Raw genomic sequence first — 16,289 nt, 5'->3', positions numbered from 1 at the left:
TGCTTTATGGCATGGAAACGTGGACTTTGAAAAAAACATCTATCAACAAACTTGAAGCATTTGAAATGTGGTCATTGAGAAGAATGATGCGCATACCTTGGGTGGATAGAGTTCGAAACGATGACGTCCTTAAGAGAGCCGGAGTGGAAAGAAAACTCTTTGAATTAATTAAAAAACGCAAGATTGGTTACCTTGGGCACATATTGAGAGGAGCAAAATATGAAATACCACAGTTAATCCTACAAGGGAAGATCGAAGGTAGGAGAGGAGCCGGCCGCAAACAATTATCCTGGTTAAGGAATATTAAAGAATGGACAGGAATACACAATACAGGCGAGCTGTGTCACGCCGCCAAGAACAGAATTCTAGTAATGAGATAGTCACCTACGCACTTTGGAGTATGGCATGTTAAGAAGAAGAATGTTTTCCACTTATTGTATAGAGTATTCTTTATTGCCGTGAGATCTAATATTTTTCTTATTAACTGTTAATTTGTTTTTAGGTTTTACAATTACCTGAAGTTCTATGTATACATCTTAAACGATTTAGACATGAACTGATGTTTAGTAGCAAAATTTCCTCTGTAGTTAGTTTTCCTTTAAAAGGTTTGGAAATGCGACCGTATCTCCACACGGACTGTGTTTCTAAGGTAAGTCTAGTTAGATTTTTTACTTATTCATTAAAATAAAAGTATAAGGTTATTTGGCAACACTGTCATAGAAACGTCAAATATGACGCCACCATTATTAGCAGCATCAAGCACTAAGTTTTAATCATTTTTGTGTAGTGTATAAAGTCGATTATTCGTCTTGACAAAGAGTACCGAAGAGTACTAAGAAGACAGTTAGTACTTAATTATACAATTTATTTATGTTTTTAGGTATCTTCGTACGAATTATTTTCCGTAATATGCCACCACGGGACCGCCGGCGGTGGGCATTACACCTGTTTCGCCTTAAATTGTGGCCAGTGGTACGAATTCGACGACCAGTATGTTACCAAAGTGTCTGCGGACAAAGTACAAGGGTGCGAAGCCTACGTTCTATTTTACCAAAAAGTCAATACTAGTGCCGAAGTTATTAGAGAAAGTGCCGAAAAGATTTTAGAAAATACTGCCGAGAAGAATGTCAATGAAGTTATGAAGAGGACATATATTTCTAAACAATGGATTAATAGGTAAGTTTTTTGTTGATGTTTTAGCTTGTCAAAGTTGAACATTTCATATTTTTAAAACTGTGACCAAAAATATCCTTTCCGCAACGCCCTAGTGTGGTATATGGAATTCTCTTGATGGCGTTGATCTCTAATACACTACGCCAGTTTTGACGATGTAAAATAAAGTATGGACTACCCCTAATAATGTAGTAGTCTTCATCTTTTATGGAAAACTGTTGAATCAGAAAGATCCTTCAAATCCCGAAGCAGTTTTAATGGCTCCTACACTGCGATGAGAAAAGCTAGGGGAAACTACCTCATTAAACATCCCTACTCCCTTAGCATGGCAAGTATCAGTATTAATACGTCACAGTTTACTGACCATGGTTCTCGGATACCAAGGTCCGGCAGGGGGAGGTATAACAAGGATAACAGGGTTCCCCAGGTCGTCAACCAGAGAAATCCCTGTTCTTTAAAACTCCACAGATCAACAATTACGATTGCTACGTGGAATGTGAGAACAATGTACGAGGAGGGCACGACACACAATGCAATTAAGGAAATGGATAGACTTGAAACTTTCTATTCGGAACTAATGAGTGTTCTGAAAAAACTTCACAAAAACGAAATAAAAATGCGTATAGAAGACTTAAATGCCAAAGTGGGAAAGGGTAGATGTGGAGAAACCGTAGGACCCTTTGGACTGGGGGAACGAAACGAACACGGAGATCGCCTGATCACCTTCGCTGTGGAAGAACAACTGGTAATCACCAACACTTTCTTTAAACTACCAGCTAGGAGATTATATACGTGGAGATCACCTCAAGACACCCCAGATCACATCATTAGAAACCAAATTGATTACATTTTGGTGAATAAAAGATTAAGAAACTCAATAACATCAGCCAAAACATATCTTGGTGCTGATATTGGGTCGGACCATAACCCACTGGTAGTTAACATCAGACTAAAGCTGAAGAAGATAGAGAGTGCAAAAGCAAGAAAATACGATTTAGGACCATTAAAAAATGAAGACACCAGGCACCAGATACAAACCAATATAGAAAAGGAATTAAAAAATACAAACAAAGCTAATGAACCAGATAACAAATTGGCAAAACTACAACAAATTAACCAGACAATCCTAGATAAATATCTTCGCCCAACAACGGTTAAAAAAAAAAGAGTGGATTACTGATACAATTCTAAATATGATGGAGATAAGAAGAAGAGCTAAAAACAGAGACATGTGGGTGTATAAACGAATTGACAAAGAAATAAGAAAAACTATTAGAGAAACCAAAAACAAATGGTTGGAAGATCAATGCAGAAAAATAGAATCATTGGAAAGTAGACACGACTCGTTTAATCTCCTCAAGAAGGTAAAATAGGCAGCAGGAATGTACAAACCCAAGAGATCAGGACATATGACTTATGATCATGGCGTCCCGGTAATAGACATTGAACAAAAATATATATATATATATATATATATATATATATATATATATATATATATATATATATATATATATATATATACAAGAATTACTGGATATTAGTGACTGTCAATATAAACAAACAACACAGTTTATTAGGGTTACAGTCAGAAAATTGGCCGGGATGTTAATGAAACACTCTTATGACTTTTTGTCTAGCTTTCGGAATCGTTTTGTTCCTTTTTCAAGACACTGTAATAAGAAAAAAGTGTAAATATTTATAAAATATCAGAAATCTTCAGTGCAACTTACTAGTCGTTGAGATTATTTACAAAAGCATAGACACTCAACATTAATAACAACACACATAAAATATAAAATAGTGGACAAAATACATTTAAAATTCTTTAAAATTTAGGTACAAGTAGTAAAAATTTTGTTGTCATCTTTTACTAGTGTGTTTTAACTCTCGCACATAGAGAACAAAAAGAAAAAATCCTATGATTAAAAAGTAATTAGGTGTATTTAATATCATGTTTCTTTTTAAGAAATACATACTAGAGGCCCATCTTAGGTGATTTTAATTTTTAAACCTGTCTTAATGGTATGCAACATGTTATGCATATAACTGTAATTTGTGTGGGTACGGGTACAGGTAGATATTAATTTTATTTTGGATGTTTTTCCAGTAAGTAACAATAAATGTTGCTCAGTTTATCTATGTCTGACTTTTTATTGATGCAAGATGTACTTGATTTTATGGAACACATTTCCAAGAAAACACGTTTTGAATGGTTCTTTTCCTTTGCCAAAATACAGGAATCCTCGAAATTAAATTCATGTTTCAACGTTAATGCATGTTCTGTCAATGAACATGCATTTATTTTTTTGGTTTTTATATCGCTACGATGTGAGATCACCCTACTGTGAAAATTACGAGATGATTCTCCTAGTATGTATTTCTAGTATGTATTTCTTAAAAAGAAACATGATATTAAATACACCTAATTACTTTTTAATCATAGGATTTTTTCTTTTTGTTCTCTATGTGCCAGAGTTAAAACACACTAGTAAAAGATGACAACAAAATTTTTACTACTTGTACCTAAATTTTAAAGAATTTTAAATGTATTTTGTCCACTATTTTATATTTTATGTGTGTTGTTATTAATGTTGAGTGTCTATGCTTTTGTAAATAATCTCAACGACTAGTAAGTTGCACTGAAGATTTGTGATATTTTATAAATATTTACACTTTTTTCTTATTACAGTGTCTTGAAAAAGGAACAAAACGATTCCGAAAGCTAGACAAAAAGTCATAAGAGTGTTTCATTAACATCCCGGCCAATTTTCTGACTGCAACCCTAATAAACTGTGTTGTTTGTATATATATATATATATATATATATATATATATATATATATATATATATATATGGAAGAGATACGTTGAGAAGACATTCGACAACAACAGAGATAACAGCCAGATAATTATGAAATACGACACAGGACCACCAATCACTCAAGACGAAGTCAAAGCCGCAATTAAAGCAACCAAAGCAGGCAAAGCACCAGGTCCTGACAACTTTCATTCAGAATTTCTAAAAATCATGGGAGACGAAGGAGAAAAATGGCTTACGCCAATGTTCAATAAAATCTATGAATCGGGAAAAATCCCAGAGAGCTGGTTAAAATCTACATTTATTGCTATACCTAAAAAACCTAATTTAAAAAAATGCGAAGAGCATCGTATTCTTAAAGATAATACACAGAAGAATTTATCAGAAACGCGAGTCACAGATCTCACGAACGCAGTTTGGATTCAGGGATGCGTTAAGTACAAGAGAAGCCTTGTTCGAGGTTCAGGTATTATTTCAAAGGTGCAGAGACGTCAACTGCGATATTTATGTATGGTTTATCGACTACCAGAAAGCTTTCGATCGAATCAAGCACGATAAGCTCATGGATATACTAAAGGCAACTGATCTGGATAACAAAGACCTTCGAGTAATCAAGAACATATACTACAACCAATCAGCAACCATTCGGGTGAAAGACCAACTAACAGAAGAAGTTGCAATAAAGAGAGGAGTACGACAGGGCTGCATACTCTCTCCCCTTTTATTTAACGTCTATTCGGAACACGTCATGAGCCAGGAATTAGAGCACATCGAAGAGGGTATTCTCATAAATGGTGAGCGCCTGAATAACATCCGATATGCAGACGACACCATCCTCTTTGCAGAAAGTTTAGAAGGTTTACAGACACTAGTAACGCAATTGTGGAGAATCAGTCAAGAATACGGGCTTGATTTTAACATCAAGAAAACAAAGTACATGGTCATCAGTAAGAAGCATAGTCCACCTAGTCAATTACTGGTAGATCAATTGGTATATAGTAATGGTCAATTATAATGGAACCACTCAGTTGAGATAAAACAAAGAATTGAAAAAGCCAGGTCAGCATTTGTCAGAATGAGCAAGATATTTAAGAGCCACGACCTACACTTAAAAACGAAAATCCGTTTATTGAGATGCTTCGTGTTTACAGTGCTGCTCTATGGGGTTGAATCATGGACACTAACCGAGGCATCCATGGGAAAACTCGAGGGGTTTGAAATGTGGTGTTATAGACGGATATTGAAGATCTCCTGGGTGGACCGAATAACAAACATTGAGGTTCTACGTCGGATGGATAAAACATGTGAAATTATATCCACAGTGAAACAGCGCAAGCTAGAATATCTTGGACATATAATGCGAAACGATCATAGATATAACCTGCTGCAAATTATATTACAGGGAAAGGTCTACGGAAAGAGGGGACCAGAAAGAAGAAGAATATCTTGGCCCCAGAACTTACGAAAATGGTTTTTCTTGACCACTTCAGGACTATTTCGAGCTGCGGTCAATAAAGTTAGAATTGCCATGCTAGTAGCCAACATCCGTAACGGATAGGCACCACAACAAGAAGAAGAATCCATATTCATTTAAGCGTCTTCGAACGGTATAAACGGAAACTGTGTTTCTATGGACATCATTTAATCGTTGAACAAGTACTGGTGCTGGTAGTGTACGATCACGTAACGCTTGTAACCTAAGAAAGCGATCTTCAACTTGACTTGTATCTCTTCGTCTACCTTGACTTGGCCTCTTGGTGTATTGTCCTGTTTCTCGAAATCTTTGTATTGCATCAAACACTGTGCTTCGAGAAATTTCTAAAGCACTTGCAATGTAACGAATGCTCCACCCATCATCCTGTGAAGCAACAGCTTGTGCTACTTATTCTTGTGTCATAATTTTTTAATGCAAGTTTTAAACAAGAGATAATACAAAAACCTACATCCGAACTTATAATCAGGCACAGTACCACAATAAACTTGAATTAATACTAAGCCACTGTTTCACATTAATAACACATCATCATCATCATCAATCAGCCCTGAGTTGTCCATTGTTGAACATAGGCCTCCTCTAGACTTTTCCATCTGCTTCTGTTCTGCGCCTCTGCTATCCAATTGGTCACGATTCTTTTGAGGTCGTCAGTCCATCGCGTTGGGGGTCTTCCTCGGTTTCGCTTGTCAGCCGTGGTCTTCACTCAAGCAATTTTTTTTGTCCAACTGTCGTCTTTCATTCTTGCAACATATCCTGTCCATCTCCATTTTTGCCTTGTAATATGTTCGATAATGTCTTCCACTCCGGTTCGTCTACGAACTTCCTCGTTTCTTATTCTATTTCTTAAGCTTATTCCAAGCATTGATCTCTCCACCTTTCGTTGTGTCCTTCTCAATTTTTCGGCTGATGTTTTTGTGAGAATTAAGGTTTCTGCTCCGTATGTGAGGACTGGTAGAACGCACTGGTTAAAAGCTTTTCTTTTTAAATGGATCTGATTAATAACACAACATATGTGTAAAAGTGTTGTTATTCACACAAAACATCTAAACAGGTTTAAACAAGAAAAACACGTTATCGCTAATAAGGCATAAAATACAATCCAAACAAATTAAACAAGTTTTGATCTAAACACCAAGAAAAAACAAAAAAATCTGAGTGTTCGGTCAATTTTGCACCCCAGTCTAGCTTACCATATTTGTCTTTTTATGTTTTACAGAAAAATGAGTCGACTATACATACCCAAGTTTAGGATTTTTTTATTTTCCCAGGTTTTATTTCTGTGCCGAACCAGGTCCAATAGACAACTCGGACTTTCTGTGCCAACACGGAGCCGTCAGTCCCGAGAGGGATATCGACATCCACAAGATAGCCATGCTTATTCCTCTAGATGTTTACCAGTTCTTACACAGCAAATTCGGCGGATGTCCTCCTTTTACTGATTTAACCGTGTGTCCGGCGTGTGCGGCAATGCAAAAGAGATTATTGTATGAAATGGAAACATTCTTACAGGTGAGGAAATGTTTAATTGATAATAGATTAAAAAATTGAATAAAATTAACAAAGATTCATACAAGAATACCTAGTGATCTACAACACGTCGTTGCTTTCATACCTTTTTTTCAATTATACCAGTCGTTGAACTTTGGTTATAACTTTTTAAATGCCCTGTATAACACCAAACAACTTTGTATTCATGTAACTAGAAAGTGAAGAGGATTTGAAATTTAAATAAAATACAGGGTGTTTCATGTAAAAAAACATCGTTGATACGGTACAATCTAATGGAAGACCCTGTATATTTGTATGTAATTAATTTTAAAATGTGAAGCTTACAGCTTCCTCATATTTTTGTATATAACTTTTTTGGTATCTCCTATAATAACGAATATTTGTCACAAAAGGTGATCACCCTGAATACTAAAATCTGTCAATACTGTGATGAATGTCTATATATGTGAAAAAAAAAGTAAAAATCCGAAAATTTCTACTTGTTCGAAATAGACAGACTTTAAATGATTAACATTTTCATTGAAATAAATGTTTAGGTCAGTCGAGAAGCTCAAGCCGAAGATGCTCCCAACACTCACTTCCTTTCGACGTCGTGGTACACCCAGTGGCACAATTTTGTCCATAAACGAACCCAAGATCCGCCTGGGCCTATAGACAACACAAAAATTAATCTAGACCAGCTGGACCTGAAGGAAGCAGCAGACGTACCAGAAAGCCTGTGGAGCTTCTTTTACAACATCTACGGTGGTAAGTTAAATGACGAAGTCGTTTAAACATATCCAGACACAAATAAAAAATTTCTAGAATATACTATGTTCTAGCGACAATCAATTGTTGCGACACTTATTTATATATCCAAAAAGCATATTTAGGTCCAGATATATTATAAGCTGGCATTTAACCACATCCAGTTCCTAACCAATTGAATTGTGCTAATATTCACGTAAAGAACTGTCGTTCCGTGAGCGATTGGTGTCTTAATACTACCTAACTACTAAATATAAAAGTCATCCGATTAGTTTTCTAGGTTAGGCGTGGTAATTTTAACGTGGAAAAAGTTCTTTATTATTATATCTGCTTTTGGAACATGAATAAATAATTTTTCATTTGTTTTACTTGTATAGTAGAAGCCACAGTATGAATACAGTGTTGGTCTTACGGCGCGCAGCGATGCCGCTCATGTTGGCATAGCGGTAGGTGTGTGGTAGTTTGGCGATAGACTGAGAAATAAGGAACCGTACGCGCTTCGTTTCAAAAATGTTCAATCATTAAGAGAATAAACAAAAAAAAACAAATTACTATAAAATATTTCTCGTTAATTAATATTAATCGCAATCCATATCTAAATCGTCCTCATCCTCTGAATCATCTCCTATATTAATTATCACCGGTTCAATGTCTTCTTGCAAATTGTCCACCGCAAAGATTTTTTTACAAGGCAAGATAGAAGGCAAAAGATCTCAAGGGCGCAGAAGGACATCGTGGTTGAAAAACATCAGACAGTGGGCAGGAATGACTACCATACATCTATTTAGAGCAGCTGTCAACAAAGTTGTATGGACCAACGTGATTGCCAACATCCACAGAGGATAGGCACCAAAAGAAGAAGGAACATTTTTTCTTCTACTTTCTTGCGCCGCTCGGGGCAAACCGGCAACGTGGTCGGCCATTCTCCCGTAAGAAATACATTGCCTATCTTACCTGTACTGCGTTCTAACTGTGACTTCTACTATAGTATTTGCAAACTGAGGCACCGCACAATACTTATAGAAGTTAGAATTTATTTTTTATTACATAATTCACAAAACAAGTTTTACATCACCTTTACACTGTATGACTGTTAAGAACATGTGACGTCAAAGCGGTTAAGTGACAACTTAGAGCGTTTTTGTGCTAAATTTAAAACAAAATATAAAATACATCATTTTTAAAGTATTATTTTTATTTAAGAAAAATATTAAATATTTTGGGCTACATTAGGAACTTATGTATGGTTTTAAACACTTTCCCAGTACTAGTCGACGTCCCTATTATCACTATTACGAGTTATTAGTTTTGAATGTAATCGAATTTGTGTTTTAGGAGGTCCAGAGATCAGGATAAGGCCGCCAGAGCGATCTGAGAGTCCAGACTTACGAATAAAATACTCGGAACACGTGGAAAGTGAAGAAAGCATACCGGAAGTAGCGGATCCATCTTCTAAGTTGCGTAACGATAACCCCAGACACGTAGATGTAACGATCTATGGACAAGGAGAACCAATGGAAATGCTAGAGAACGTTAAATGTGAAGATAATCCAAGTGGGAGTATAAAGGAAGTAGTGATAAATAACGAAATGAAAGTAGATGAAAGTGTGGAGGACAAAGCAGAAGCCCCAAAAGAATTTAGAGTAAGTTCAATTTGTATTTATCTGAGTCATTGTTGACTTTCTTGACCTCGTACGGAAATGCGTCCGCGATTATTAAAATCAAACTTATGTTTAAGATTTATATTATTAAAAAACGTGAATATCAAGCTTTCTTATCTTCCGCGTAAGACAGCATCAGATTTTGTACGTTGAGCTTTCGACTTCCGCGTTGGAGTCTTCATCAGGACTTCTTAAGTTTCAGTTTCTTCAATCCAAAGATAACTTACGGTTCATATTATTGTCACTTCTATTCGGATATGTGGCGCGAAGATTCTTTACAGCTTAAACTGAATTAATGAAGGCAGACGCGTGTTTTTGAACACAAGGTAACCTGGACCTCTCTAGTGGAAGAACAACGAGTCAGATTGATCATATCTTAATAGATTCAAGGCATGGAACAGATGTAATAAACTGCAGAAGTTTTAGAGGCGCAAACATAGACTCAGATCATTGCCTAGTGATCTCAACATTGAGAGCTAGAATTTCAAATACCAGTAAAGAAAATAAAATGGATAGAAAAAAATGGAATGTGCAAAAGCTGATAGATGCGACAATTGCAGAACGGTGCTCGGAAAACATCACCAACAGGCTAAGGCCCCATATGGCACCATATGCAGAACGGATAGTAGGAAGATACCAGAATGGTTTCAGACGTGGTAAATCGACAATTCATCAGATTGCAACCCTGAAACAAATTTTGGAAAAAACACTGGAATATGGCATTGATACTCATCACATATTTATAGACTACAAAGCAGCCTACGACTCTATGAAAAGAAGAGAAATGTTCAAAGCAATGAAAGAGCTAGGAATACCAAATCAGTTGGTAAATTTAACAAAACGTACGAGTGCACCATAAACAGGAAGTAGAATTAGCTATGAAACAGCTTGAATGGGGAAAAGAAGTAAGCTTAGACCAAATACCAGCAGGAATTATTCAACTAATTGAGGAAAACACTTAAATGGATAACAATAGTCGCAAAGGAAACGCAATAAAGATATCTGAAACAACTGTTTTATGTTATAATAGATAAAATGAGCCGGAAATTACCAAAACAGGTGAACAGGGCACCATAAAGACGAAGTAGAATTAGCTATGAAACAGCTTAAATGGGGAAAAGAAGTAAGCTTAGACCAAATACCAGCATAAATTATTCAACTAATTGAAAAACAAATTTGATGGATAACAATATTCACTCCATTTACAGAAAAGGCGGTGACCCGCAAAAATTTTAAGAACTTCTTTAATAGCCTCGAGTCAACAATTTCCTAATCGTGTTTAAAAAACATACCGAATGCACTGTTTATACTAACCCAGTATTGAATTCAGGGGAACTGTTTGAACCTTTTAAAACAAATAACGGGCTGCGCCAGGGAGACTCTCTCTCATGTATACTGTTCAATCTGGCTTTGGAAAAAGTAATACGTATATCACGAATCACAACCATTGGTTTAATACATAATAAATCGGTGCCAAATCCTGGCCTGTGCTGATGATATCAATATAGTTGGGAGAACGGAAAACGCTGTACGAGAGGCGTATGTAGCATTAAAAGAATCAGCTACAAACAAAACGAAGTATATGAAAATAAGCACGCACCCACAAATCCTACGACCACTTGTTATGTGGTCATGTTATGTGTTATGTGGTTACGTTGAAAACGACGTCATCGAAGCAGTGAACGAATTTGTATACCTGGGAGCGCTATATTAAGACTGAAAATAATACTACCGCAGAATTTGCACGGCCAACAGATGCTATTTTGGGCTGAATCTCCTCCTTAAATCCACAATTATATCGAGAAATAGAAAAATAAAACTCTACAAAACAATAATACGCCCAGTCCTAACATTTGATTCAGAGACCTGGACAAAAAATAATGAAAACATGTTAGGATGTTTCGAAAGAAAAGAACAGTTCCCGTCATATAAAACTGGTACACTTTTTTTTCTCAATGTAAACCTGTGTTCAGACTTGCCACAATGGTTCGTGAATCAATTGGTTGTTCGCAGTGGCGGCTCGTGGCTTGAGAGACAAGGTCGGCAAGGTATTTTTTGTCTCCTCAGATAGGTATACCGTCTAATAAAGACTTAAGTAAATCATCATAGGAGATTTTTTGTTTTCTTGTTTTTTGTTTTTTTTTTTTGTTTTTTCCTATAAATTTAGAACCTAAACATGTTTATAAATTAACTCAAGTCTACGTTGTTTGGAAGTAGCAAAATGGGTTATAACGTCATCGTAAAATTTATTAGAGTTTTGGAGAGATTTTAAAAGTTTTTTTTCTATTGACATTTGAGACAAGCTTGACATTCTCTCTTGTTTCATGGTATTTCGACAATAAGTTTTGATTCTTTTGAGGCAAGAGAAATCTCGTTCATTTGAGGCAGACGTTGGTGGTAATGAGAGAATTAATGACAATAATTTATTAATTTCGGTAACAGTTTGTTATAATGAATTGCAGTATATAAAATTATACATATCTTGTAACTTATCCCATCTTCCGAAAATATTTGGATCAGCATATAAAACTTTTAATTCATTTTCTAATTTTATTTTATTAAAGAATGATGAATAATTTTTAATTAACCTGTCAAATAAATATCTTGGAAATTCTTTGGCGTAACTTTTAAATTTTGAATCGTCAAAGAGGTCAAAAATTTGCAAATCTTCAAAATTCGAAAAACGAGTATCTATTTGCATAATAATAGTATCCAAAATTTCAAAATATACTCGTTTTTCGATATCTTTTTCTGTGTCATGCCTTTGTCTTTTTTTTGGGGGGTTCGGAAATATCAAGCGAGTACAAAACTTCACTGCGTATATACTGGAAATTACTATCATTACGAAAATCTCTGAGATTTTGCACCAGTCTTGTTATTCTATTTTTGGAATGAATAATGTCAGTTAACTGATTTTGAACAACATTGAATATCAAATCGGTTTGGGTAAACACTTTCTTAAAAATATTTAAAAGTATGTTAAAAGAATAATCATTTAATAAAGTTTTCAAACCGATTGCTTCACGGATCGAGATAGCATCACTTTGAAAATCGTCGCATTCAATAATAAAATCAAAAACTTCCAAAAGCTGTTCACGAAAATCTGCTACAGTGAAAACTAACCGAGATTTAAAATTCCATCGCGTCTGACAAACTGTTGGCATTTTTTTTCGAAACAAACCGTTCTAAAACATTAGTCCGTTTAGGTGAGCTTGAGAAAAATGAAGCAAATCCGCTTAAACAGACAAAAAAAAGACGACATTCTTTAATTTTTTTACATGTATCCTGCAAAACTAAATTCATTCTATGCGCATGACAGTGAGTAAATAAAGCTTGCGGTGCAATAGTTTTAACTTTTGCCTGCAGACCATTTAATTCACCAGTCATAAGTTTGCCCTACCAATTTATTTTTAATATCAAAAAATTTTAATCTGTCCTTTAAAACACCAAAAATATATTCTGCGTTATGGCTTTTACTCACGTCTGTAAAACCTAAAAACCTCTCATAGATATTACCACGTAACGCGTATCGAACAACAATTGATAATTGTGAATGACATGATATGTCGGTAGTTTCATATACTTCTAGTGAAATGCAAATGGTTTCCTGAATCTCAGATTCAATAACTTTACTCAAAATGTAACTAATTAATTCTATTAATTCATTCTGGATTGTTTTAGATACACCGCTAAATGTCTTCGAATCAGAAAGTAAATTAGAAAATTCCAAATCGTATTTCTTAAACATTTTTATTAGTTTTCTATAATTACCTTGATTTAACGAATGCTCCGATTCATCGTGTCCCCTAAAAGATAATTCCTGACAACTTAAAAAAATTACAATATCAATTAAACGACGTAAAACTGCGTGATTATTTTTTACAATTTCGTTATGTTTAATAGCATTTTCACGTTGGGCATTATGTAATGAAACATAGATATTTTGTTTTCCAAATAAATCTAATTTAATCTGGCTGTAAGTATCATCTTTCGAAATATCATGTTTATGTAAAGCCCTAAATAATTCCTTTAAATTATCGTAACCAGATTCACACCACGGATTTTGATGTTTGCCCTTGTTTGTCGAAAATAAAATGCAAGGCCAACAGAAAAGTTTGTTTTTTATTTCACTCCCGGTAAGCCATGAGTACTTGCTGTACCAATTATCTGAAAATGATCTATTACTTCCCTTACCCGCACTAATATTTATAAGCCGGGACATTTTAGGCAAAGGACGCCCCTTATTTTTAATAACAATTTGTTCTTCGTATGAAATAGATAAAAACCCATTATGCAAAATATAATTTACAATATCAGACTTATCAATACTTACAGTTTCTCCCATGGCTTGCATTTTTTAGGTTAATTTACCTGAATTTGTTTACACTTTAATTTAAAAAAAACTTCTATGTCAAACCCTTTAACCTTTAACTATTTACGGCAGATGTAACGTATCACAGTATTACTTTAGAAAATAAAAATAAATCACATAAAGAAAGGCTAGTTCGTGCACTGAATATCACTTCACTTTACTACTTACGTTCTTATATGAAATAACATTTCATCCCGCGCTCGCAATGTACAGTTCGCGACCAATCACCAATCTAAATGAAGCATCGGCAAATTTAATTTTGCCGTATTTGGTAATTAAGTTCATATGGAAAGAAATGTATATTTGGTTGCTAATCAACTAATATTCCGTTGATTTTTACAAGTAAATCGTCAAGGTTGGGATCGGCTCGCCGAAAACGCAAAACGTGCCTTTTTAAGAATCCACAGGCGGATGGATGTCTCCGATATCGGATCGTCAATTCGAAAAGTGTCTACGCAGGGATCACTTAACGCTCAGATTGGACGAATTCTTTTAAAAACCGTGAATAAAATTTAGTCTTTATTATCTCATTATCTCACAGATATTTTTTTATTTCACAAAAACAAATGACATCATCTGATTACCTGCCACAATTAATTATTGAAATACTGATTAAATTAAATATTAAAAAAATCTATAATATCTATAAAGGTGTGGGTCGGCACTGCCGACCCTGACCGGCCGCCACTGGGTTGTTGCCATCACAGATAACGGAATTGTACTAAATCTAAATAAAAAAAAGAACGTTCAAAAATGTTTAAAGTTTTTATATAGGTGTTATTATTATCATTAACAAAAAACCGTATGTAATAAATTTAATAACCAGAGAGAGAGTTGAGTTAATGCCCAAAATGTTTAAAGGATCTTTAAACGTATGGTATTGGCACAGGGAACATTGAAATGCATCTACTGTAATTTTATAATGTGTCTGTCGCACAGCCCTCCGTTTAGGACAATATTTTCGTTGAACTGGCAACGTTGCCCTAGAAATTAGAATGACATATGTGACAAGATCAACTTGCACAACTTGAAAGACACGATTTTCGGTTATAAGAGTTGTACCACTTTTTTTATGATGCGAACGGTACTAAGGCGAATCTATGGAGCAGTGAATGACAATGGAGTGTGGAGAAGACGATACAACTTCGATCTTTATAGAATATACCAGGAACCGGATATCGTAAAACATATTAAGATAGGATGTCTGAGGTGAAGAGGGCATGTAATGCGGATGGAACAAAATGACCCAGCCAGAAAATCGCTCCTTGATAGACCCATTGGCCAGAGAAGAAGAGGAAGACCCAGAACCGATGTTATCAAGGTTCCTTGATAACATCGATGAAGTCATGAGAAATATGAAAATTCAAAATGATTTGAAGTCTATCGGAATTAGAGCATGGAGAAGAGTTGCCAGAGACAGGGGCGAATGGAGGATTGTTCTGAAGAAGGCTTTGGCTCATAAAGAGCTGTAACGCCACTGATGATGATGATGATGAGAAATATGGGAGTACGTGCTTGACGGAGGAAGGCGATGGATAGGGACGATTGGAGAGAAATTCTTGAGGGGGCTAGGACCCACGAGGGGCTGTAAAGCCATGATGATGATGATGAGACGGATGTTTTATTGGTTTAGAAGATATCTCACATGTTGATGGTAATTGAATGCATCTTTTTTATTGAGACTATTAGGGCACTTTTTGATCTATGTGGCCTTTCAGATAATCATTAGTTTGTAGAAACCGATGGAGGTTATAATTCTGGAATTTTCAAAGTCAATTTTGTGTTCTGCATTATTCCACAAAAGCGTATATTATTTGCATAACTACTGTACGTTAATTTTGGTGATTTTCGCTATGGACATCCACGAATTTAATATTCCTTTAATAATATATTTTTAACATTAAGCTTTTATATTTTAGATGCCAAATTGCAACGCCGATATTCCATCAGAAGATACGGAGAAAGAAACGGAAAAGGATAAATCTGAAGTGAAAAGCCACAAACGACATCGAAGACGGAGAAAAAATTAATAAAACTGTACAGAAAAAGCTTAGCAATAAATTAAAATTTTTGACGTTTGTTGAAAAAAAATTTCATTGTTTTTTTTTGTGTTATATTGAGGAGGATGTGTGGGAAATGTAAGATATTAAAAGTTTATTATATTGTGTCATTGTTGAATATTTATTTAAAATAAATGGCAATAGGATGTTTTAGTTTCATTTCGATTTCAAATAATTTAAAAATCTTTGATAAAGTTTTCTATACTGGTAATAAATAACATAGTCGTCACTCAAGGTCAATATACGTGTAAAATGAAAGGCCTTAATCAGCGGATAACTTTGAGATTATGCTCAAATTTTGATACTTTTCAGACAATAAAAAACCCACTTGGTGGGTTCATTCATTTTATTCAAAAATAAAATTCAGTAGCGATTCTTTAATCCGGAGAAGCAAAAACAAGGATCCTTGCGGATTATCGAGGCATTCGGATTATAATATGTCATATTAAAT

The 16,289-nt window shown here is 35.0% G+C and overlaps 1 protein-coding gene across 3 annotated transcripts in view; it reads left to right on the top strand.

Annotated features, from left to right (window-relative positions):
* The window catches only part of Usp20-33 (Ubiquitin specific protease 20/33), a 39,142-nt gene extending 23,158 nt beyond the window's left edge, over positions 1–15,984 (top strand). For all 3 annotated transcript variants that reach the window (XM_072531542.1, XM_072531543.1, XM_072531544.1), the window contains 6 exons: positions 503–649; positions 881–1,176; positions 6,758–6,998; positions 7,535–7,745; positions 9,081–9,388; positions 15,698–15,984. In XM_072531542.1, the coding sequence (XP_072387643.1) occupies positions 503–649; positions 881–1,176; positions 6,758–6,998; positions 7,535–7,745; positions 9,081–9,388; positions 15,698–15,808 (1,314 nt within the window). In that variant the 3' untranslated portion in view covers positions 15,809–15,984. The remainder of the gene's footprint in view (positions 1–502; positions 650–880; positions 1,177–6,757; positions 6,999–7,534; positions 7,746–9,080; positions 9,389–15,697) is intronic.
* Positions 15,985–16,289: the final 305 nt, after the last annotated feature.

Source organism: Diabrotica undecimpunctata, chromosome 5 (assembly GCF_040954645.1).
Source record: "Diabrotica undecimpunctata isolate CICGRU chromosome 5, icDiaUnde3, whole genome shotgun sequence".
In the NCBI taxonomy this organism is placed as follows: Eukaryota; Metazoa; Arthropoda; class Insecta; order Coleoptera; family Chrysomelidae; genus Diabrotica; species Diabrotica undecimpunctata.
The sequence above is the reverse complement of the archived record's forward strand: the minus strand, read 5'-3'. Positions and strand labels throughout refer to the sequence as shown.